The sequence below is a fragment of the Eptesicus fuscus genome, chromosome 2 (genome assembly GCF_027574615.1).
Source record: "Eptesicus fuscus isolate TK198812 chromosome 2, DD_ASM_mEF_20220401, whole genome shotgun sequence".
Taxonomy (NCBI): domain Eukaryota; kingdom Metazoa; phylum Chordata; class Mammalia; order Chiroptera; family Vespertilionidae; genus Eptesicus; species Eptesicus fuscus.
In genome coordinates, this window is record NC_072474.1 from 83,400,852 (window position 1) to 83,426,402 (window position 25,551).

A 25,551-nucleotide genomic window follows, 5' to 3' on the forward strand; every position below is an offset into this window, starting at 1 on the left:
GAAGGACCCCACCTGTGCACGAATTTGTGCACCAGGCCTCTAGTTTTAGATAAGTAGCTTTAATGAGCACTTTGGGTCTTTTTTTTTTTTTCTTAGCTTTTCTTCTCTTTAAAAAAAGAAGTTAGTACTGTCATTTAACTCAGAAAAAGGAAGTGAATGTCGTATAGGATACTCAGTCAAGTTGACTTTGTATGCTATGGATGTGTTATTGCTATGGAAGTGTTCAGCCTCCCCAACCACACTGACAGTCCTTCAAAGATGGGATCCATGCCTTACTCATCTACAGCTCCAGGCCTACAATCTGAACATAGTAAGCTCTCAATAAAGTTTAACAGTGACAGTGATTAGGTGATGATACACCTCTAAGGTGATAGAATGGTGGCACATAGTCTACAATATAAATTTCAAAACTTTGCATGCAGCCAAACTGCCATTTCTCAGGCATCTTTTCACCCCACAGGACACAGAAGCATGCCATCCTTAGTAGATGCTCAGGAAACTTTCGCTGGGGAAGAAATGTTTATTGAGTGAGCAGGGGCATGGTGACATGTTGACTAAATATTGCTTAATGTTCACACTGTTTTATGTAAATGTTATATAAATGTGCCTGATGCTTATTTGAGCTTTATTAAGGGAATTAACATAAAGACTTACTGGAATTTTTAACAAGGAAAATCTGGAAGACAAGTTGAGAGGATAGAAAACTTTAAAGTGGTGTTTTCTAAAGCAGATCTGAAAACTTCTCTTTTTAAAAATATATTTTTTTTTAATTGATTTCAGAGAGGAAAGGAGAGGGAGAGAGAGACAGAAACATCAATGATGAGAGAGCTGCCTCCTGCACACCCCCTATTGGGGATCAAGCCTGTAACCCCAGCATGTGCCCTGATGGGGAATTGAACCATGACCTCCTGGTTCATAAATCAATACTCAACCACTGAGCCACGCCAGCCAGGCTGAAAAATTTTTAGAGTGAGTCTCAAGCTACTTTAGGGGGGGGGCACTTTAGGCGGCATGACACTGAAGGCCCGTTAAATGGTAGGCTTGCCCACCTTTTAAAAATATGGGCTGAGGAAGTAACCATGAGATGATCCTGGGAAAGCAATACGCAGCTAGGGAGAGAAACCACACGTGCTGATTGTGAAGCAGGGGCAAAAATCAGATTGGTCTTTCAGAGGAACAGAAAAGAAGTCAGTTATGATTGGGACAGAGTGAGCAGAACTATGCCTCTTAGGATAAACCCAAACTCTTTGCAGAGGAATGGGAAACCATAGGAAAGGCTATATAGTGAGTGAAAGGTGTGATCTGATTATTTTTAAAATACCCACCCTGGCTGCAGTAGCAAAGAGGTTGCATATATGACAAGAGTAGCAGCAGGGAGACGACTCAGGAAGCTAATATAGAAATCCAGGAGAGAAATGACCGTAATTGGGAGGCAAGAATTAGCAGTGGAAATGAATGAATTTGGGAGATATTCTAGAGAGGAAATGAACAGAACTTGCATTGGATACATTGGGTTTGAGGGTGAAGAAAGAGAAATTGGGGAGAAATAGCAGTGTTTTTTTTTTTTTTTCTTTTTGGCTTAAGCAACTGGATGCCCTTTTCTGAAAGCACCTAGCTAGAAGACTGAGCAGGAAACAAGAATAGGAGGAAAATCAAGACTTCTGTCTCAAAATACATTACATTTGAGATGCCTATGATATATCCTAATGGAGATGTCCAATAGGCAGTTGAATATATAAATGTAGGACTCAGAAGCGAGATACAGCAAGAACATATATTTAAGAGGCAGCAGCATAAACATGCTATTTAAAGCCATACTTATAGATATGACCACCTAAGGGGGGAAAGTGAAAATACAAAGGAAAAGGGTCAGGATCCAGCCCTTTAGAGTTCAGGAGAACAGGGAGGGCTCAGTCAATGAGAGAAGCAGCAACCAGTCAGGTCAGTGACAAACTGGGAGATTGTGATGTCATAGAGGCCAAGAGAAAGAGGTAGATGGTCAATTGTATTAAATGCTGCCAAGAGGTCCAATAAGATAATAACACTGCTAATAATAATGGCTAACATCTGCTGAGCACTTACTATGTACCACAGTCTGTTCTAAATGCTTTACAGGTATTAATGCATTTAATCTTAACAACCCTAATGATAGAGAAGGAACCATTGGATTTGGTAACCCAGAAGCTGAATGAAGAGAACTTTCATTCAACAATAAATGCTAAGTCCTTACTTGTTCCAGGCACAATAGGAAAAGGAAAAGTCCTGCCCTCTGAGAGCTTAATGTAGGCAGTAAACAAATACATTTGTAAGTGGAAACAAATAGATAAGTGCTTTAAAGAAAATGAACAGAGAGGGCTGGCGTGGCTCAGTGATTGAGTGTCAACCTATGAACCAGGAGGTCACGGTTCGATTCCTGGTCAGGGCAGATGCCCGGGATGTGGGCTTGATCCCCAGTAGGGGGCATACAGGAGGCAGCCAATTGATGATTCTCATTGATGTTTCTATCTCTTCCCTCTCCCTTCCTCTCTCTGAAATCAATAAAAATATATGTTTTAAGTCACACGCATAAAAAGAAAGAAAATGAACAGAGTGATCTGATACAGCTTTATAAGGAGGTGACAAATATTTGAGGAAAGTGTGTCCTGGAAGAGGGAAAAGCAAATGGAATGATTGTGAGGTGGAAGCAAGGAGGCCCACGTGGCTGAAGAGCAGTGATGGTGGCGAGAGTGATGGCATATGAGGTTGGGGAGGCAGGCAGAGGCCAGATCATGTGGGGCCTTGTAGGCCTGCTAAGAATTTTAGATTACAAACTATGTGAGATGAGAAACCCCTCTGGAGAGTATAAAGCAGGAAAGTTGCATATAATTTATGTTCTAAGGGATCCCAGTGACCACTATACGAGCAATAAACTGGGATGGGAAGGTGGAGGGAGAAGGGGGCAAGAGTAGAAGCTATTGCAGTGGACCAAGCGAAAGATAGTGGCTTACAAAAATGATCAAGATTTGCCCTGGTTGGTGTGGCTCGGTTGGTTGGAGCGTCGTCCCATACACCAAAGGCATATACCCAGATTGTAGGTATCGGATGTTTTTCTCTCTCCCCCTTCCTCTCTCTGAAATCAATAAAAAGAAATTGTTTTAAAATGACATGGGTTTAAAATGTTAAGACATGGCCATAGTCATGATATATTTCAAAATTAGGGTTTGCTAATGATCTGGAGGCAGGCTGTAAAACAGGTGTCAAGAATGACTTCAAGGCTTTCAACCTGAACACCTGGATGAATGAATGGGGGTGACATTTGCTAAAATGGGGAACAATGGGGGAAGAGCAAATTTGGGTGCACAAATAAGAGTTTCAGATATGGACACATTAAATTTTACATGCCTACTAGGTATGTTAAACAATTGGTTATAAAACTCTGGAGTTTAAGGAAGAATTGAGGCTAGAGATAATTTGGGAACTTACCAAGCATATAATTAAAGAAATGAAACTGATGACATAACTCAGGGAACAAGGAAAGTTCTAAAGACTCTGAAAAAAAAACTGATCCCTCACTCACTTTCGCCTAAAGGCTGGGAAGAGAAGCAAAGGAAACTGGATCAGGAACAATCACTGAGGTCTGAGGACAATGAAAGCAGTGGTTAACCCCAGAGTCAAAGAAAGCAAGACTTCCAAGAAAGAGGTAATGTGTGTCAAATGAGGAAGATGAGGATGAATGATGAACCATTGAATTTGGCAAAGCAGAGGTCATTGTGACTTCAACAAGAGCAACTTCCGCTAAATAGAGGAGATGAAAGCTTCAGGCTGTTCTCAAGAAAATGGGAAGAGCCGAAGCCGGTTTGGCTCAGTGGATAGAGCGTCAGCCTGCGGACGGAAAGGTCCCAGGTTCGATTCTGATCAAGGGCACATACCTTGGTTGCGGGCACATCCCCAGTAGGGGGTGTGCAGGAGGCAGCTGATGGGTGTTTCTAACTCTCTATCTCTCTCCCTTCCTCTCTGTAAGAAATCAATAATAAAAAAAGAAAAAGTAGGAAGAGAGGATATGGAAATAATGACTTATAGACAACTATTTTGAGAAATTTTTCTCTAAAGAAGTGGTACCTAGAGGGGTACATGGGGTTGAAGGGGTTTTTTGTTTCATTTTTTGTTTTCTTGCTTAAGATAGGAGTTATTACTGCATGTACATGTGCTGATAGCAATGATCCAGTAGAGAGAGGAATAAAAGGATGCAGGAGAGAGAGGGCTCATTTTAGGAGAAAAGCAGCTTAAAGTTGGATGGGATGGGATCCAACATATAGGTTGGGGATTGGCCTTTAATAGGAACAAAGACCGTTCATCCATTATTAACAGGAGAAAAGATAGAGTACATAGACAGGTGCTGGTAGTTTGATAGCTTCTGTGTTGGAAAATGAGCTGACTAGGGACATGCGCTATGATTGCCAAGCAGCACTGAGAGCACTGAGAGCCTCCCTCTAAGTTCGAGATCATGAATTTAAAGATCAGAATAGTTGTGTGTTTTTTTTGTTGTCATCATCTGTTTTTTCAAGTGCAGACAAGAATTGGCAAGGGCGTTAGGGATATTTGCAAAGGAATAAGTAATTCCATTGGCGACCATGGACTATAAAATGACATATGTCTCTCCTTCAAGATCTTCAGCTGTTTGGGAGTCAAAGGTATGAAGGATGGAGGAGTGAGAAGTAACTAGGTGAATACAGTGGGTTTGCTAGGTAGTGCCGATTGACCACTGGAGATTAGTGGTCATGAAACGGAAATAGAAGCACGCAGTATGATTATGGAATTTTGTACAGCAGTGGTCACCTGCTCAGGTGTAGGCGGAAGGTGGGTGGTTGGGGTTACCCAGGGTTGGGGTTTTGCCAGGAGAAGCATGGTGGTTTGCCAAAGAGCCAGTGGGGTGGCAGATTATGTGAGCAAGTGGAACAATAGACCATGAACTCCAGGCTGACAAAGGGGAGTCAAGGAGACTGTGAGATTTAATTGCTTTGGGTGGGGTCATCACGGAGAGGTCCGACGAGAGCTGGTGTGGTCAGAGCAAAGGATGCTCACACCCAAGTCCCATCAGCCCTGCGACCCCGTGAACTTGGTGAGGACTGAGCATATAGTAAGCACTTGGTGAACGTACTCTCTGACTACTTGCTCCGCGAGTATTCTGTTACTACAACTCTCACAGTATCATAGCTCGCATTTCTTGATTGTCACCAGGTGCCAAACCCTGACCAAAAATACCCTCTCTTTAACCATCCCTCTAGCTGGGGAGAAACATAATGATGACATACAAGCTCTCAAGTGCTATGTAACAGAGGTAATCTTCCAGGTGGCAGCCCAGAGGAATGCAGTAGCTAACTGTAGAGGAGAATTACGAAGGGCTTCAAAAAGAAGTGACGATGGGTAATCAAGACAGCTAAGGAGGTCCTCCGGTGGAGGGAGGAGAGACGGAAGAGATTCCGTTTCTCTCGCTCCTAGTCTCAGTTTCCCCCCAGGAACCAAAGGAGGTGACTGCAAGGCAGCCGGTGAATGGCACAAAGGTCCTCTTCCTTTAAAACAAAAGGAGCCTTCAAACTTTTCACATTAGGACCCCCCCCCCCACCCAGTTTTAGGTGGGGCCGAGTTGCTCGGTGCCTTGGAGGGTCCCCGACACCTACCGCTCCGGGAAGACAGGGAAGTCCGCGGCGGGTTTCTGGTCACCGGAGACGGAGCCATGGCCATGGTGGCGCTGGGCGGCAGCTCGGCTTTGTGGGCCTTGTGGGCCTCGTGGGACACTTGGGACCCCTGGGACTTACGGGGCGCACGGAGCTTTTGGGGGTCGTAGAGCGCATGGTGCTCCTGGAACTTGCGAGGCCCCTGGGGCTTGCGATGCTTCCGGTGCTTGTGGGGCTGACGGGGCTCCTGGGGCTCCGGGGGCTCGTAGGACTCGAAGGGCTCGTAGGGCTCGTAGGGCTCGTAGGACTCGTAGAGTTCGTAGGGAGCGTTGAGCTCCGAGGGCTCAGGGGGCTCACAGCGTGTGTGGGGCTCACAGATGATGTACGGCTCATAGGCCTCGGAGATCTCCTCTGGCCGGCCTTGCTCAGTGGCTGCCTCCGACGCCTTGGGCTCCGGCTCCAGCTCCAGCTCCGGCTCCTGTTCGTCCAGCACGTTCAGGATGCCTTGTACGAAGGGTGCCCGGGGAGCTCTCGAGCTGGCGGGTATTTCCGTCGTATCATGCCCATCGGATAGCTCGGACGAACCCAGAAACTCCTGGTTCTTCATGGGGGCCCGGGAAGCTCCGGTGGCGCGGGGCGCCGACCCTAGCTGGGTCGCGGTTGGCCTTGGCGCGAAGGCAGAAGGATGAGTTACCGCCCGCGCCCTGCCCCAGCCCACCCGCAGCACCGGCCACCGGACGCAGAGGCCGGGCGAGGGGCCCTGTCCTGGCCTCCTCCCTGCAGGTTCTCTGGTTGCCAGGGCGACGTGACGCACCCCAGGGGCCCACAAGAACGCTCCGCCCAGAGAGAGAAGCCAGAGACCCGTGTGCGCCCAGACTCAGCGCGCTCCTGACCAGCTGTCCTGTGTGTCAAGGGCGAGTACTTCCGCTTGCTCTCGGTTGCGGAGACCCTGATGCAGAACGTACCAGCTTCCCGACCACTTACAGCGCCACTCAGACAGCCGAGCCAAGTCTCTGTTAGGCTCCCTGGCAGGGGTTCTCCGAAGGCACGGAGGGGATGCTGAGATTGATAGTCCAGGCCACCACTCTCTCTATGGATTCTGCAATGCCTTCCAGACTGGTGTTCTGAGTTGGCCGACCTCCAATCAGGACACTCCAACCCGTTTAGAAGAAATTCCAAGCTTTGCACCATAAGGGGCCCCGTGGGTGATCTAGTCCTTGCCTCTCTCTCTCTCTCCAGTCTACCGTGGGCTTCTCTGCCCTTACTAGCTACATTCCAGCCTCTCTGTTCCTCTCTAACATGTCAAGCAATTTCCCATTTCAGCTTCTTCCTACACCTGGACCTTCACCTTTGCCCAGTGCTGAATCCATAGAGAGAGTGGTGGCCTGGACTGTCAATCTCAGCATCCCCTCCGTGTCCTGGCAAAATGACCACAGGGGTTGGTTCGGGGATGAATATTTGACTCTGGCAGAGCCAATCAGTGCCCCTCCCTGAGATCTGCTGGATGGCTGCTTTAGGAGAGGGTCCATCTTATTCCGGGATCAGGAGCTATACTAGTATACGAATGTTGTAGGCGAATGTTCCTCGCCCAGGGAATCTGGAGAATGAAGCCAAGTAGAGATTAGCAGGGCCAAGTGATGGAGAGAATTTGGTTAACTTTGAATCTCTGAATCCACCCAGGGCCAAGTTTCCCAGTATGATGAGACTCCCAGATCCCCTTTTCTTGACATACATCAATGATTCTGTCTCATCATTGATGTTTCTATCTCTCTCTCCCTCTCCCTTTCTCTCTGAAATAAAAATATATTTAAAAAATAAAATAAAAATAAGTCCTGCTTGAAGGACTTCCTTTTACATTTCTTTTTTTGGGGGGGCAGGGGAGGGTTGGCATGTGCCCTGACGTGGAATTCAACCAGCAACCTTTCAGTGCATGGATAATGCCCAACCAACTGAGCCACACCAGCCAGCTGCTTACTTTTCCTCATTGCACTACCCCAATATTTCTTTCCTTACCGTGTCAAACTCATATACTTAAAGGAGAGACACCTGGATTTTTACTTAAAAAGAGAAAAATTTATTAAAATGTCAATAAAGGAGAAACCAAGATGGCGGCATAGGAACCACTGCTGCCTCGCACAACCACTTCAAAACTACAACTAAAAGACAAAACGGACACCATCCAGAACCACAGGAAGGCTGGCTGAGTGGAAATTCTACAACTAGAAGGAAAGAGAAAAGCACACTGAGACTCAGAGGAGGTGCGGAAGTAAAGTGCAGAGGTATGGAGGCACGCACGCAAAAAAAAACTGGCAACTGAGGATGCGGTTGTCTTTTTCAATCGGGAGGGAGACACAAGCTCCTGACTGCTCTAAACTTCACTTCCCGGTGAGACTCAGGCCACCCAGACTCATACGGGGAAAAACTGGACTGTCTGGCTTCAGGCAGAACTCGAGGGCGGTTTTCTCTCAGAGGTGCTTGCAGCAATTACTGAGGGACACTGAGACCCAGGGGCCTCTTAAGGGCAGGGCTGAAAATCAGCCATAGCTGTTTGCTCTGCCCTGTTGTTTCCCTGAGACCCCGCCCCACCCAAGCTGTGCGTAGAGGCTTTTGCATATGAATGGTCTGGCCCTTTGCAATCTAAAATTACCTAACAATCTGCAGCTGGGTCAGAGAGCGCCAGAACTTCCAAAAGAAATCCCAAGGCCCCACAGCAGCTTGCATTGCTTCACAGCTGGGCCTCATCTGGGCACCTCCAAACCTCAAACAAAGAAGAGGAATCTGCAGATCTCTCCATAGCTTCTGCTGGGTGGCCTCAGGCAGAGGCTAAATTTGCACCTCCTTGGAGATTCAAGAGCCAGTGTACCCAGTGGTCAGAGTTGGACCATACAGATTACAATTCCTCAGATCCATAGGGACACACTCAAGGGGCAGACTCAGTGAGCACCAAAGCACCACTGAAGCAAGTCTTGCTCCATAAGGGTGTCTCCAGCACAGAAGTTCGCCCATCGTAGACACAGATGATCCTCACAGCCAATTGACCTGGAGGTCAATTCCTCCCAGTGATACCAACAACAATCAAGGTTTAACTACAACAAGACTGTGCACACAACCCACAAAGGGGTGCACCAAGAGTGTCCACCTCAGGTAATTGGGGAGGCTGAGCCACTGGGCCCTATAGGACACCTAGCACACAAAGCCACTCTATCAACACAGGGAAGCAGCCAAAATGTGGAGACAAAGAAACAGGTCATAAATGACAGAAATGGAGGAAAGCAAACTACTGGATATAGAGTTCAAAACCACAGTTATAAGGTTTTTCAAGAATCTTCTAGAAAAGGCCGATAAATTTAGTGAGACCCTCGAGGATATGAAAAAGGACCAACTAGAAATTAAACATACACTGACTGAAATAAAGACTAATATACAGAGATCCAACAGCAGACTAGAGGATCCCAAGAATCAAGTCAAAGATTTGAAATACAAAGAAGCAAAAAACACCAAAATGGAAAAGAAAAAAGAAAAAAGAATCCAAAAATATAAAGATAGTGTAAGGAGCCTCTGGGACAACTTTAAGCGTACCAACATTCGAATTATGGGGGTGCCAGAAGAAGAGAGAGAGCAAGATATTGAAAACTTATTTGAAGAAATAATGACTGAAAACTTTCCCCACCTGGTGAAGGAAATAGACTTACAAGTCCAGGAAGCACAGAGAACCCCGAACAAAAGGAATCCAAAGAGGACCACACCAAGACACATCATAATTTAAATGCCAAGAGCAAAAGACAAAGTGAGAATATTAAAAGCAGCAAGAGAAAAACAGTTAGTTACCTACAAGGGAGTACCCATACGATTGTCAGCTGATTTCTCAAAAGAAACTATGCAGGCCAGAAGGGAGTGGCAAGAAATATTCCAAGTGATGAATAGCAAGAACCTACAACCAAGATTACTCTACCCAGCAAAGCTATCATTCAGAATTGAAAGTCAGATAAAGAGCTTCACAGATAAGAAAAAGCTAAAGGAGCTCATCACCGCCAAATCAGTATTATATGAAATGCTGAAAAGTATTCTTTAAGAAGAGGAAGAAGAAGAAAAAGGTAAAGATATAAACTATGAACAACAAATACATATTTATCAACAGTGAATCTAAAAATCAAGTGAATAAAAAACCCGATGAACAGAATAAACTGGTGAATATAATAGAATCAAGGGCATAGAAAGGGAGTGGACTGACAATTCTTGGGGAAAAAAGGGGTGTGGGGGGTACGGGAAGAAACTGGACAAAAATTGTACACCTATGGATGAGGACAGTGGGGGTGGGGTAAGGGAAGAGGGTGGGGTGGGAACCGGGTGGAGGGGAGCTATGGGGGGAAAAAAGAGGAACAACTGTAATAATCCGAACAATAAAGATTTATTTAAAAATAAAAATAAAAAATAAAATGTCAATATAAATCTCATGTCATTGAAAAACTACAAATGGGATATATATTTGCTAATGTTCATTTTAATTTTGTTGCTTAAAACTCCAAATTCCCCCAAATACATTGTGCTACTAATACTTTTAAGTTCAAAATCGAAATAAAGAGATGCTTTTAATCAATTAACATTATCTTTGTATATATGCCATGCATTGAGAAAATAGGAAATGGCTTATTTTTTATTTAAAAGTGGAAACCTTTGGCTTCAAGCCTGCCATGCAACACTCCCTGGTGACTTCTAGGGCGTGAGCCACTGTGGGCCTCGCCTAGTCACTGCAGATGTGCAGCCAGGTGTGCAATCAGGTCTTTGGCATCTTGCATGGTGGACGGTATCTCTGAGCCATTCTCAGTCACTTGGGTCCCAAACAAGAACATCGTCCTGTCATTTCCCACGTCAGATAACGCCAAAGCTTCATGGATGTCTGTAATGTGATAGGCTGTTTTAAGATCCTTCAAGAATGAAAGAAAGAAATGGAAAAATTTTGGTTATTTTGCATTTATTGCTCTCAATCACCCCACATTCATTTTAATATGGAGGATATCGTGACCCCATTATTATGACCCTATTGGTTGTTGATTATAAATATTTTCATCAGAATTAAACCCATATTTATGAATTATCATCATTTTTGGGATAAAGTTAAACCAATATAACACCTTAATCAATTTTCTAAACAGTACAGTCAATCTGCTTCTAACTTTTTCTATTTTCCCAGAATTATATTTAATAGGATCAATTATTTTAAATTTAAAGAGATATTTCATTCATTAACTGTTTTTTGTCCATATCATGTTTTATTTTTTTATATTTTTTAAAAATATATTTTATTGATTTTTACAGAGAGGAAGGGAGAGGAATAGAGAGTTAGAAACATCAATGAGAGAGAAACATCAATCAGCTGCCTCCTACATACTCCCTACTGGGGATGTACCCGCAACCAAGGTACATGCTCTTGACCAGAATCGAGCCCAGGACCCTTCAGTCCACAGGCCGATGCTCTATCCACTGAGCCAAACTGGTTAGGGCCATATCACGTTTTATTAATTATAGCACTTGCCATTGTGAGTTTTCTTTTGTGACCATTATTTCTACTCAACCAAAAAAATTGGATCAAATTTTGCAGGGTGAAGGGAGACAGAGAAAGGAGCAGGGAGGGAATGGATTTAGAAAATGAAGTGATAGGAGAAGGAGGCCGAGAGAAGAGAACAGGTGGAAAGAAAGAGGATAAGATGGAAAGATGGGGAAGGCTTAAAGGAGGGAAACCCACAGGGAGAGGCATAAAGAGAAGAGATTAAAATGAGACAGAAAGCCAATACTTCTGCTGCATGGCCTGGTCAAAACCTTCTTTAAAATCAAGACAAGACACTAGGTTAAAAGTTGCATTTGTAACTGGCTTTTGTTGTTTCATAGTGTTCTCCCTAAGGTTTAGGGGATCATTTAAAAATGTCTGGGAATGATTCAAAAGTGCGTTTTGGTGTGTTTTTCTTGTACCAATATGGACCTATCAGATTCCATTACTGGGAATCCACGATATGCTGTCCTTGGTATCTGGCTGGAGTTGATTACCTCTCTGGATGTCGGTTGTCCCAACAGATTGCCTGTCTGACTCCTGAATTCATTTAGTCTTAGGGCCTGCAGTGACTTTTACAACAGTGTTAATGGATCCAGTGACATGTGAATGATGCCTCAAGTTAAGAAATTCACTGGTGGAATTGGAGAGGAAATAAATAGGAGAAGGATGGGGTTGGATGGAAAGAGGGGCTCCTTGTAATGGTAAAAGCCCATCAGGGATAATTCTGATATGAACATGGGTATGCAAAGATCTGTTTGAGTCCCTGCTTTCAATTTTTTTCATTTGCTGGATCATATGGGAATTATACATTTAATTTTTTCAGGAATCTGCCATACAATATTCCACCAACAATACACAACAGTCCATTTCCCCATGGATGCTTAATAATTTTAATGTATGTGTATGAAATAAATTCAGATCTAATTGATCTACATTTCTTTTTACATGGTAGACACAAATATTTTGTTGAAATCAACCATCAGCAAATGTTTATTGAATTAAATTTAACACGTATTTGTTAGATTCCTACTATGCCCAGGCAGTATACAAAGTATTATAAGGGGCACAAAGATGAATACCAGTCTCTACATTCAAGGTGTTTATAATCCAGTAGACCTAATAACTATAAATTGAGCTGACTGTACAGCATATTGTTTAATATTTACTCGTTAAAAGTAGATATTTCTATTTCTTGTGTTAATGATGAAACTATTGAGTACAAATTATATGTGCACAGATTGTTACCTGTTTGTTTGCAAACACAACCAGAGGGATGATAGGGTTTATTTTAATTAGCCGATGAAGGTATTTCTTGGCTTCAGGTAACCTGTTGTGATCTGCTGAGTCCACCACAAAGATCAGCAGCATTCCCCTGGACACGTACATTTCCCAATAGGAACGGAAAGGTTCACTACCACCAACTACAAAGAGGAGAAGGGAAAGAAGACACACACAAGAAGTCACAGCCACGTTCGCCGAGGGGGGTAGGAAAGGCACGGTCAGATAACTTCTGAACACTGTGCAGGGGTCCTAATGCCACTGGGTTAGAGCGTACCACTTGAGAACCACCAGAGAGACGTCACCGGGGAAGGAGTGGGTGGAGATTTTACCTCCACAAGTGACTTAGTCGTTCTGGAACATTTCAGCATGAAATACTAAATACTACAGTGGATGCCTCCTGCTGCTATACATAGCAGCCACGGCAGTCCCTGCATGTCCATCAGTTATAGCTAAAAAAAAATGGGAATAGCTACTAAAATAATTCAGGATGGTGGATTAAAACACATTTCTCTAAAATAATTTTTAGATGGACTGAATGCATTGGGTAGCCTCACCTGCACAATGTTTTCCTTTGTCAAAATCCCAGAACTAACTTCTTTTCTTAATTTTGCACTGAGAGTTAATATAATCCTGTGGGCATTCACTAATACTTGCCTCAGGAAAAAAAGTGCCTTTGGATTATTCCATTCTACTGATTCTTCTCAGAAGAAACTTTTTGGTTAATGACAATATTATATACACAATGAATTTAGTTTTTATTTTTCTCCTAGGACAGAGATTGGCAAACTATGGCCTACAGTCTAAATCTGGCCCACTGTCTACTTTTGTACAGCCCACAAAGAAAGAATGGATTTTATAGTTTTATTTTTTTAATTTTAAAATAGATTTTTATTAATTTCAGAGAGGAAGGGAGAGGGAGAGAGAGATAGAAACATCAATGATGAGAGAGAATCATTGATCGGATGCCTTCGGCACACCCCACACTGGGGATCAAGCCTGCAACCCAGGCTGCCACTTCCTGGTTCATAGGTTGACACTCAACCACTGAGCCATGCCGGCTGGGCAATTTTACAGTTTTAAACATTTGAAAGAAAAAGAAAGAATACTATTTCATGACATGTGGACATTATACCACATTTACATTTCAGTGTCTACAAATACAGCTTTTTTGAACAGACGCGGATTTGATTCCACATTGTCTGTGGCTGCTTTCCCACTGGAACCTCAGAGTTGAGTAGTGGCCACAGAGACCAGGTGGCCCACAAGGCCTAAACTATTCACTCTTCGGCCTTTTATAGAAAAAGTTTGCAGACCACTGTTTTAGGAATCAATAAAAACATTTACCATACTAATGGGAAAGGGTCTTTATATTCCATTATTTTCCTTTGTATTGAGTTAGTCATGCAAGTATTGTGTGGTTTTAATTTTTAAAGGATGTTGTATAATTTTCTAAGTTGTTCATATGATTTAAATATATTAGTTTAAACAAGAATGAACATTTGTGTTCATTTTTCCCCCCCAATACCTGACCTTTTACCTACGTAGGGATTTTTATTTCCGTTATTAACTTCTAACTTAACTGCAGCGCAGTCAGAGAACATGCTTTGTATGATGCCTGATCCTTGGAAATGTGCTAAGACTTGCTGTACAGCCCAGTGAGTGGTCAATTGTGATAAAAGTTCCATGAGCATTTGAGAATGTGTATTTTAGCCTTTGTGTGTAAGTAAAATAGACTAGACAATTTTATATTGTCCAATAGATAGAACTTATTGATTAAGTTCAAAGTTTGTGCATCTTTGCAGATTTTTCTCTCCTTAATCCTATGAAAAATTGACAAATATGTTGAAATCCCTCACTCCAATTATAGACCTGTCCATTTCTCCCCCTAGTTGGGTTCTTCCTTCCCTTCCTTTATTCCTTCCTTCCTCCTTCCTTTTCATTTTTTATATTTTGAAACTTTTTTTTTTAGCTATTTATTTGGTCAAAATAATTATTTCTTGTATAACTTCGGGCAAATTGAAACCTATTCGAATATCGTGTTTTTTTCTTAAAGATTTGCTTACAGGTTTATCAATTTCTCTGCTCATTTTCTCTTTGTATCTGGACGATAGCAAAATTAAAAAGGTAACTGCAGTAATCTAAGTAGGAGATAATAGAGGTTCCAACTCAAATAAGGGTAGGAGGAAAGGCTGTAACTGATGAATGTGAGATTTGCAGAAGGAGCAAACAAGGTGACTCCGGGTTTTCTGTCTTGAGCAACTTGATGGGTCCTGACCAGTGGATTGTAAGGAAAGGAACAGATACGGAGATAACTTAAGCATTTTGTTTTGACGTTAGGTTTGAGAGGGCAATGAGACAACCAGGTGGAATGTCAGGTGACATTTGAAGATGTTTGGGGTGGATAGATAAATCTGGGAGTCATCAGCATATAGATGGTACTTAACGCCAAGAGGATGGATGAAATCAACCAAGGAAAGGATGTAAAGAGAAGAGCACCTGATGAAACTTTGGGGAACAGCAGTATTTAGAGCGGTGGGGACTCCAGAATTACTATAGAGTAGGGGCTTCTGGGCTGCCATCTGTATACAAGAAGAGGTTTGGGGTTTGTCTGTAGTTGGGGTTGTAGAGAAGGAAGCACACTATATTTACTTAGATTGCATGTTTACTTGGGGTAGTAAGGGAGGAGGGAGGCTGCTATTGAAGGGGTATAAAGCCTTCCTCTCAACTCCTTGATCACCACCACTGTAAAAAGGAGGTAATAAAAAGAGCAGAAAGTGATTTCCCTCATAGTGCACTCTAGTATTAAACTACAAATGCTTTCTAAATCTCTAGGAAAATCTGACCCAGTATTACTTTTCACAAGGACCCAATGTTGATAATATTATATCCTGCTTACGGTATAACGAAGGAGCTATCCTGTAACTAATGAGAAAGAGGGCTTACTCTCCAGGAACTCCATCTGGCTGTGTTCAGTGCTGATGCACACTTCATGGAAACCTTGGGTGGGTGCCTCGCTGTGCTGGACTCTGTTTAAAGCTAGAGAGTAGAGAACACTGGTCTTTCCTGCTCCATCGAGGCCCAACACTAGGATATGATTATTTTTCTCCTGTGAAACAAAGGATAAATCAATAAACCTATGCTATCAGGGCCTTGTTTTCCTGGTCCCTGGCAGTGTGCCTGCCTGTGGTAGGACCCAGTAATACTTGTGGGATTGTAAACCAGAATGAAACTTCACAAAATATTTAATAACTGTACCAGTTTATATGTTATAATTAACCATTAGTTATGGGGTGTTAATTGCACATTCCCTCTCCATTCTCCAACTCCTGGCCAATCTATCAAATACATACTATATACACTGAGTGGCCAGGTTATTATGACCACCCCATCAGTACTTCGTTGGGCCACCTTTCGCCTTCAATACTGCGGCGATTCTTCTTGGCATTGACTCCACAAGATGTTGAAAGGTGATGCGAGGAATCTGACACCATGCCTGATGAGTAGCACTGTCCAGTTCTGTGAGATTTGATGGTTGTGGAACCAGCTGCCTGATGGCTCTTTTAACTTCGTCCCACAAATGCTAAATGGGATTGAGATCTGGTGATTGTGGGGGCCACCTAAGCAAGGTAAAGTCTCCCTCATGTTCTTGAAACCACTCCTGCACAATACGAGCACCGTGGCATGGCGCATTGTCTTGTTGGAAGAAGCCATCTCCATTGGGACACGCCATCAACATGATAGGATGAACTTGATCAGCAACGATACTTAGGTATGTTGTGCTATTCAGACTTTGTTCCACATGAATTAAAGGGCCCAACTCATGCCAGGAAAACATGCCCCAAACCATAACACTGCCCCCACCAGCTTGAAGGGTTGTGCTCATGCATGTGGGGTGCATGCTTTCATGCTGTTTCTGCGAAATTCTCACTCTGCCATCTGCATGATGCAACTGGAAACGTGATTCATCGGACCACATGACTTTTTTCCAGTGCTCGACTGTCCAATCCTTGTGTTCCAGTGCGAATTGGAGACGTTTTATCTTGGTAACTGCAGACAGCAAAGGTGTTCGAACAGGCCTTCAGCTTCCATATCCCATACAATGCAGTGTACGGCTAATTTGCCGACAAACGTCAGGTGGTCATAACAATCTGGCCACTCAGTGTATATATAGTATTGCTGCTTGGGATCTTGGTACCTCCATGGTGCCTCCAGTATTGACTGTGCCACCCAGCATATAAGCATCTAAGGTCTCATTGATCTGTCTTGTCCTTCCAATTGGATCATTAGATTAAAAGCTCTTAAGGCAAGGTTCCCCTCTAATACTTTTAAATATAAGCATCATGATTAAATGAAAAGGCTAGGATTATAGAAGTTGCTAAATCAGTTCCATTGACAAATGAGCATATATAGAGAGCCTGATGTTAAAACCTCTTGAAATAGATGTAAACTTTAGAAACATTCCATCAACATACCAGCCTTAGAAACTTTTATGACAGATGACTGAGGGACAACAAGGGCAAGCTGGTATGAAGGAAGAAACAGAAGGTCAGAGTGCTCAGAAAGGTGACTTTTAGGGCACACACTTCAATGTAAATGTTAATAAATGAGCAACAATTCAGCCAGACTGCTCACAGAAAATTAATTCCATTTCCCAAACAGCCTACTAAAGAAGTTTCTCATGCACAAAAAATAAACAAAAACCCCACCAGTAAATGTCTTCAATGCCACTGTTTTAAAAATAACAATAATCTTATACATTGAACACTAAATGTTGACATTAGATTTAGACTAAATTTCAAGTTAAAAAAAAAAAAAAGATCCCCAACAGCACTAGAATGTCTATCCCACCCCTTTTATTTTATTTTTTAATAAGATTCATGCACAAGTAAGATGTTTTAAGGTCTGGTCTAATACAGACTTGTGTAGAAAGCATGCTTTGTGAAGACTATCTACCGAATAACAGAATTTGAAAAGGTGCATGTTTGTTTTTAGAGTAAATTCTTGATGGTTTTTAAAGCAAATGGTATTTCCATAGATGTTTCTTCTCTCCATCCCGATCTCCTTCCCCATTCCCTCCCATCTACATCTATTTTTTAAATATATTTCTTTATTGATTTCAGAGAGGAAGGGAGAGAGAGAGAGAGACAGAAACATCAATGATAAGACAGAATCATTGATTGGCTGCCTCCTGAATGCCTCCCACTGGGGATCAAGCCCACAACCCAGGCATGTGCCCTTGGCCTGAATCGAACCTGGGACCCTTCAGTCCACAGGCCAATGCTCTATCCACTGAGCCAAACCGGCTAGGGCTACAACTATTTTATTATTTTTTTTATTGATTTCAGAGAGGAAGGGATAGGGAGAGATAGAAACATCAATGATGAAAATCATTGATTGGCTGTTTCCTGCCCCCCCCCCCCCCTACTGGGGATCCAGCCCAATGGTGACTTTCTGGTTCATAGGTCCATGCTCAACCACTGAACCACACTGGCTGGGCTGCATCTAAAAGTTATAATGTCATTCTGGGAGTGACTGGTAACGAAGAGTGACTTGATGTACAAAGGAGACTTGATTGGATGGTTTAAAACTGCATCATTTAAAGCAATGGTGGCACCAAGAAATGGCTACAGGGTGTGGCTTGTGTCCCCCTCATTATCTCCACAATGGCGCTCTCAGAATACCTCAGTATTTAATCAAATCTAAGATAAAATTTTTTCACATTTTAATATCTTTAAATGAGGATTTTATAATCCATGGTATGTCTTACTTTGATTGGAAACATTTTTCTTTCTTTCTTAGTGGTGCCTAAAATAATGGCCTCTTAGAGCCTGTGACATACCGTGAGAAAATGAGTTCCCTACTCCCTTTCCGACCACATCGCTGGCCCTAAGTTCATTCACTCTATCTAGAAATTCAGCAGGCACTTAGGCTTTACATCTTGCTTACTTTTTAGTCTAAACCACATGCTTCATTATGTTTATAATCTAAGGAAATCTGGGATTATTGTAAAGCAATAGTTCAGACACAAAAATGTGATTCTGGCCCTGGCTGGTTTGGCTCAGTGGATAGAGCGTCAGCCTGCGGACTGAAGGGTCCCAGGTTCGATTCTGGTGGGGGACATGTGCCTTGGTTGCCCGCACGTCCCCAGTGGGGGGTGTGCAGGAGGCAGCTGATTGATGTTTCTCTCTCATCGATGTTTCTAACTATCCCTCTTCCTTCCTCTTTGTGAAAAATCAATAAAATATATATTTTTTAAAATGTGATTCCGAACACCACTGTTTCTTGTCAGAAGTTATTCCTTTAATTACAGATGGATCTATGCAGTCTGTGTTTTACCAAAGATCAAATCTATATGAATAATTACACTGTTTACAACTGGAAGCAGCTCTGAGTCCAGGAGCTCAGGAGCACAGAGCTCACTAAGCGGACCCAACTGATGTCTGGCTTTTCTTTCCTCTCCCCACCCCACCCCCAATCTTAAAACTGTGGTAAAATGCACATAACAAAATGCATCATCTTAACCAGTTCTAAGCGTACAGTTAAGTGCAACCATCACCACCATCCATCTCCAGAACTCTTTTCATTTCGTGAAACAAACTCTGTTCTCATTAAACACTAACTCCCCGTTCTCCCTCCCGCAGGAGCCGGCCACCACCGTTCTATTCATTGTCTCTGTGGTTCTGACTACTCTAGGTCCCTCCTAAACATGAAAGCATAGGTATTTATCTTTTAGCTTCTGAGATCTCTGTTAAACCTTCGTGACCATCCCTCCTGGATGTCCGAAAACAATGGAAGCAGTAACCACAAGGCCCACAGAAAATGTCCAAACAATTCAAAAACCCGGCCGGCACGAATCAGGAACCCCGCACCTTCCGCCCAAGAACTTACTCCACGGCAAGGACTCGGAGAGGGCGAGCTCGGGGGCGGGGTTTCGGTGCGGGGGTTTCGGTGCTGGGGGCGGTCTGTGACCGGGCTCTGGGCAGTGGAAGAGGTGGGGCCGCGGAAGGACCTTTCCCTGCGCCTCCTCTTCTGTGGAGACGCAGGTCAGAGTCAGGGTGAGAGTGAGGGTGGGCAGAGGGAAGGGGCAGTAGGAGCCTGGCCCGGGTACCAAGCCCCGAGGCAGACCCAGTTCCCTCCCGCCCGGGGAGGGGCCGGGGACGTAACAGAGCCGGCGCTCCGGCCCGAACAACGGCCTTGGGGAGAGGGGCCCGGCGTCGGTCTCTTACCGGCGGCTCCAGCAGGGGCTTTCCCAAGACTCTGTGGTCGTCCTCTTTTCCCTTACATTGTTCCTTCTCCTTCTCTACCTCCCTCTCTTTTTTCTTGTCCTCCTCTTTACTTCTACTTTTCTCCTCCTTCCCTTTTCCCTTCTCCTTTTCTTTATCCTTAGTTTTCTCCTTCTCCGCCTCCTTCCTTTTCTCTTTTTCCTCCTTTCCTTTCTCCGGCTCCTTGCCCTTCTCTTTCTTCTTCACCTTCCCCCTCTCCATCGTCACCGTCCCCGTTTCCTTCCCTCCTGCGCGCCCGCACGCCGGAGCAGCGGTTCTGAGTCTCGGCAGGTGTGGCCCTTGTGGGGGCGGGGACGGGAGGGGGGCGCAGGCAGAGTCGTAGACGCACGTAGATCCACGTGGCGTAGACCGCACCCGCACTCACTGCGGCGTGCGGGCTGCCACCCACCCGGCACCTGGTACAGCGCTCCTCTCCCGGGGCTGCGCGCTGCAGATTCACCAAACCCGAGGGCGGAAGGCAAAGGAGCTAGAGGGTCAGGTCCCGACAAAGGGATCCTGAAAGCCCTGCGTGGCAGGTTGGCAACGCAGGAAAAGGCGTCTCCAGGTGCCGCTTCCTCGGGAGGGGCACTACGGCGCGATTCCCTTGAGCTGGGCAGCGTGTCTCAAAAAGGCCTTTTCCACGCGGCCCGGCCCGGATTGAAGCGTCTCACCTCTCCCGAGTCATCCCCACGCCCACCCAGCTCACGGGTCTCCCATCAGAAGGACCCCCAGGGGTCCGAGTGCTGAGGGTCCCCAGAGGATTCCCCGCCTATCGCCTATCCCGTTAGTAAGCGCAAGCCTGGAACGTGAAGTCAGGTTCTCCCCGCCCTCCAGCCTGGGCCACCTTAACCAGGAGTATCCAGACATTGTCCAGGATGCTCAGGGGGAAACCGGAATGTGAACGGTCCCGATTTCAAATTCTCGTATTTCGCTTTTTAAAATTCTTGATGAAATTAAGTCTGCCAGGATCATAGCTACTAGGAATGCAGGGTATTAAAAAAAAAAAACTAGCCCTAGCCGGTTTTGCTCAGTGGATAGTGTGTCAGCCTGCTGATTAGAGTCCCAGGTTTGATTCTGGCCAAGGGCATATGCCCCAGTTCTGGGTCCAATCCCCACCCCCCAGCCCAGGGGGAATAAAGGAGGCAGCTAATCGATTCTCATTATTAATGTTTCTTTCTCCCTTCCTCTCTGGGGAAGAAAAAAAAAACAACTAAAGAAAAATCATTTTTTTGCTCCAGATGATCTAATAGGCAAATTAGGAAATCCACAGGGCTTTTCAAAGGTTGTGTATTGTTTCTTAACTGAGTATATGGATGTTCTTTTATTTTGTTAAATTGGACCCTAGTATAGTTCACAAACTAACAAAATTATCTTACACAATAAACTGACTTTTCTTCATCAGATCTGTTTCAATTAGGCTTGTAAGGAACAATGAATGAATGGCAGGATCCTGAAGGCGTTAGTAATGTAACTGTGTTTAAGATCAGCAGTGTCCAAGTAGTCTTGAAAATGCTGTGCTTAATAACTTAATAAAATGTTTGCTCCTCAGTTTATTTATATACACTTATCAACATGATGGATTTTCAGTGAAGTTAAAACTGGCGTCTCTCAACCCCATTAGATTAGTTTTGTGGCTTTGCAGGAAGGGGTCCAAGAGAATTTTATTTTATTTTATATATTTTACTAGAGGCCCAATGCACGAAATTCGAGGAAGGACCTTGGCCCTGGCCCCGCCCGCAGCCAGAGGCCTCTGCCACCTATGCCACAGCCCCCGCCCGCTGCAGCTTTGTCCAGAAGGAAGGACATCTGGAAGGACGTCCAGTCTAATTAGCATATTATGCTTTTATTATTATAGACTGATTTCAGAGAGGAAGGGAGAGGGAGAGAGAGATTGAAACATCATTGATGAGAATCACTGATCACCCACAACCGGGGCATGTGCCCTTGACTAGAATTGAACCCAGGACCCTTCAGTCCACAGGCCAACACTCTGAGATTTTTAGATACTCAGTTTAGAAAATTATCAGCTGTATCAACCAGGAAGTCCTCCATAAAATGCCAACACCCAAAACATCTTAATCCATACTCACTGCTAGAATATTTTATTTTAAAATGTGCCACAGTGAATGATGTATCCATACTGGTTTTTATAAATGTAGACATACACATATATACAAAGTGTATATGTCACTGGTGAAAGACCTGTCCAAAAGATAAATAATTACCAGAAAGTTAATGTAGATGTTTACACTTAATTTGACAATAACTTCTTTGAACTGAGGTTTCAGTTGCTTAGTAATGACTGGTAATAGCAATGACTGGCTACAGAACCCGTAAGTTTCACTTTGTGTCTTGTGTCAAAATTTTCAATGATAGATAATTTTCACCAAAATTCGGTAGCTTAGTTAAACCTAAAAAGTGATTATCCTTCACCACAGAAATTTAATGGAATCCTAAATAACAAATTTACTAACAATTATTCTTGTAATGGAGCATATATTTAGAAGGAATGAATATCTGTCACTCTTACCAAAAGACTATTCTCTGAGAGCTCAAAAAGTATTATGCCATAATAAATCATTCATATATAAGCTGGTCTCTTGTTTAGATGCCACTGCAAATTCTGATTATGTTAAACAGAACGGCAGCACCAAATTTCTTACTCTTGTAAAGGAGGAAAGCCTTTTTAAAAACTCTCTGAAGATGTTTAGTATGTTCAGAGTCAAACACAGCAGCACTTTATTGACAAGGATGGAGTAATATGATCACAAGGAAATAAGTCTTAAATCTACATTCAATACTATCTGGGGTAGCATAAAATGAATACTAGTCAGAGTGGACATCTGTCTCACAGCTGTTCAATGGGAAAGTGGCTTATAAGCAAGGAAAGACCAGAGCAATACCAACACCGCAGACCTGACTGTATAATACTCCATCACTCTGGGAAGGGTAATGTATAGTCACTTCTCTAACTAGAAAAAGGAGCCATCTGAGTATTTATTAATTGGGCCACACAGTACTGTTAAGTTTTAATACTGCCTGCTACTGAATTCTATTGATTTCTTCTCTACACAGGAAGTCAATGTTCATGCTCTTGATAGGGGACATTAAATCTGACTGAGACCATCCAAACCCATTTGACCTAAGAACACTGGGTCTAAGGGTCAGCTTCTTACATTGATGTTTTCTTTGAGTTCTTTATAGTGCTAAGTAAGCACAATGTTATCATAATCTGAAAATGATACGGGGGCACAAAGGAGTCCTAATTTATATACATGTGTATATATGCATATACACATACATACTTTTTATTACTATATATGTATGTGTGTATATATATATGTATGTGTGTGTGTGTGTGTGTGTGTGTGTGTGTGTGTGTATATTTATATATATATTTGTATATATATATTTATATACACACACACACATATATACTATCCCATATTCCAGTATCACATAACAGAGAATTTATGGTAAAAATTAATCAAGACATTTGGTTTTCTCATGGCCACTCATGTAACGAAGTGAAGAACACCAGTGTATTAATAAGGTCCCTTTTTATCACATGATATTTCTAAGTAGATATTTGGAATGCTCAGAAGATTCCACTTTCAGTCTCCCAAGACCTTCTAAGACATAATTTAAAGTGGGACTAGATAAGAACAAGTGTCTTTAGACTCTAGTTAAAACAGAAGTAACTTCTGTTTATAACCTAGGAAACCTTAGATAACATGCCTTGTTTGTGAAACTGAAAAAACACCACCAGATCAGCACACAAAGAAACAGATACCAACATAGGTAAATCCCAATTATTTGGAGTCCTCATCATCTGTGAAAAGCTAGGTGGTACAAGTAGGCTGAGTCTGACTAGGCAGAGTCTGAGGAAGATGTTTTCCTTTTTGATGCACAAAAAGATAATCGGATGAAAATGTGGGGATGGGAGAGGGAGCAGCTCTGTGCTTCTTGCTGTGTTACCTTTATTAAGTTCCCAGTGTCACTAAGACTAGCTGAAAAATAGTCTGCAACAACAATGTTCTAATCACCAGCCACCTTTTCCACCTTTCTTCTTTTTCTGTTGCTGTTTCTTTTTTGTTGCTGGAGCCCCTGCAGGTTTCTGGTGTCTTGGGGGTATGATATTACTTGTAGATGCAGATGCTGTTGCTGCACTGCCAGGTCTTGGGGAGGTGGGTGGGCTGCTCACAGTTTTACTGGCATCCCTGAAATCATCAGATCAGGAAAGTGTTGGTCATTCATACATTCAATAAAGAAAAAGGCTATAAAAACATACATACGTGAATTTCACTTTCCACCTCTAACAATCCTGCACACATTCTAAAGTGGGTTCCCCAACTCTTTATCCATTTCCCTTTTGAATAAAATATTTACTGCTTTATAACCAAAGGATAAGTACTATATGGTATATGCCAATTCTTAAAAGGCTTAGAAAATAAAGAAAAATTTTTAAATGACTTATAATCCTACCATGTACAAATGAATTATTTAGTAACATTTTTTTTAAATCCTCACCCAAGGATATGTTTTTATTGATTTTAGAGAGAGAAGAAAGGAGAAGGGGGGTGGAGAAACAATGATTGGTTTCCTCTCATACATGCCCCAACTGGGGATCGAACCACTGCCTAAGTATGTGCCCTGACTAGGAATCAAACCCACAATCTTTTGGTGTACTGGACGACGCTCCAACCAACTGAGCCAGGGCAGTAACTTTTTTTTAAAGAGAGAGTAGAAGAGGGGAATAGAGGAGGAGAAAGAGAGAAAGAGGAGAGAGAAATATCGACTGATTGGTTGCCTCATGCATATTTCCAATCGGGCCAGGGTTCAAGCCTACAACCCAGGTACATGCTCTTGACTGGGAATCAAACCCTCAGGGTTGTGGGCTGACATCTAACCACTGAACCACACCAGCCAGGGCTGTAACATTTTTTATACTTCTTTTTAGTCACATTATTTATATCTTTGTTTATCTAGATATTTAGTTTGTTGAATGAGTCAGTGTATGTAGTTTACTTTTGAAGTTACTGGAATCCTATTATTTATGATACAATCTTACAATCCAAGTATTTAGAATACAATCCAACCAGAAATACATTTTCTTTCCTTTACAATAGAGTACTGCAAAACATCAAAAATATCTAACTGTACTCCTCATACTTAAAGTACCATTTAAAATTCACACTAATGACCCTGAGTCAATCTCAGAAAGATCAACCTATGCTCTGAGTGACCTCAATCGTGAAGCAATGACTTACAGTTCAGAGGAAGCTCCTGCAGTTGCTCCCTGGGTCCCCTTTCCAATCTGATCCTTCTTCTTACCCTTCTTTCTTCCCCGGTAGTAAGACCGCTCACGCATTGGTAGCCATCTTTCTGGATCTGGAGTCACTTTTGGGTCATAATTCTTAGGCAGTTTTCCTGTGTAACAATTAATTGATGAAGAAATGAGGAATCTGTCCATAATATTTTCAAGGTAGTCATTTAAATATTATGTCCAAGACTTGGAATAAATAACATTAAAACTAAAATAAGTTTATTTGAGAAAGTTTTATTTATATGATCAGGGAAAAGGGCATTATTCCTAAGCATGACACAACATTCAGAAGATATAAAGGAAAAGATTTCAGATGTATCTATATAAAAAAATTAAATTTTCATTTGGTAAAAGATATATTGTAAGAGAAATAATTTTAAAAATGCATATTAAATAACAGAGCAGTTAACATTCTTAACAGAATGAGTTCTTGATAATCAAGAGGTAAATCATACGAAGAAAAATGGGCATAGTTGTAAT

General features: G+C 42.8%; 3 protein-coding genes across 4 annotated transcripts in view; all 3 read right to left on the reverse strand.

Annotated features, from left to right (window-relative positions):
* THEGL (theg spermatid protein like) overlaps positions 1–6,393 on the reverse strand; it is a 41,371-nt gene extending 34,978 nt beyond the window's left edge. The window contains exon 1 of the mRNA XM_028143845.2: positions 5,658–6,393. Within this exon, the coding sequence (XP_027999646.2) occupies positions 5,658–6,261 (604 nt within the window). The 5' untranslated portion in view covers positions 6,262–6,393. The remainder of the gene's footprint in view (positions 1–5,657) is intronic.
* Positions 6,394–10,281: 3,888 nt separating this feature from the next.
* ARL9 (ADP ribosylation factor like GTPase 9) lies at positions 10,282–20,161 on the reverse strand. 2 transcript variants are annotated; one of them, XM_054728860.1, is made up of 4 exons: positions 19,710–20,149; positions 15,427–15,589; positions 12,448–12,623; positions 10,282–10,579 (listed from the first exon to the last, which is right to left on the reverse strand). In XM_054728860.1, exons 1-4 carry the CDS (start codon positions 19,965–19,967, stop codon positions 10,400–10,402), a joined length of 777 nt encoding a protein of 258 aa, XP_054584835.1. In that variant the 5' UTR covers positions 19,968–20,149; the 3' UTR covers positions 10,282–10,399. The 2 variants fall into 2 exon arrangements, with proteins under 2 accessions (XP_054584835.1, XP_054584842.1); XM_054728867.1 differs by lacking the exons at positions 12,448–12,623; positions 15,427–15,589 and having other exon boundaries at positions 19,710–20,161.
* Positions 10,517–25,551, reverse strand: part of SRP72 (signal recognition particle 72) — a 45,013-nt gene continuing 29,978 nt past the window's right edge. Inside the window, exons 18-20 of the mRNA XM_054728853.1 lie at positions 25,016–25,175; positions 23,724–23,965; positions 10,517–10,579 (exon numbers count right to left, since the gene is read on the reverse strand). Coding sequence (XP_054584828.1) covers positions 23,788–23,965; positions 25,016–25,175 — 338 coding nt within the window. The 3' untranslated portion in view covers positions 10,517–10,579; positions 23,724–23,787. The remainder of the gene's footprint in view (positions 10,580–23,723; positions 23,966–25,015; positions 25,176–25,551) is intronic.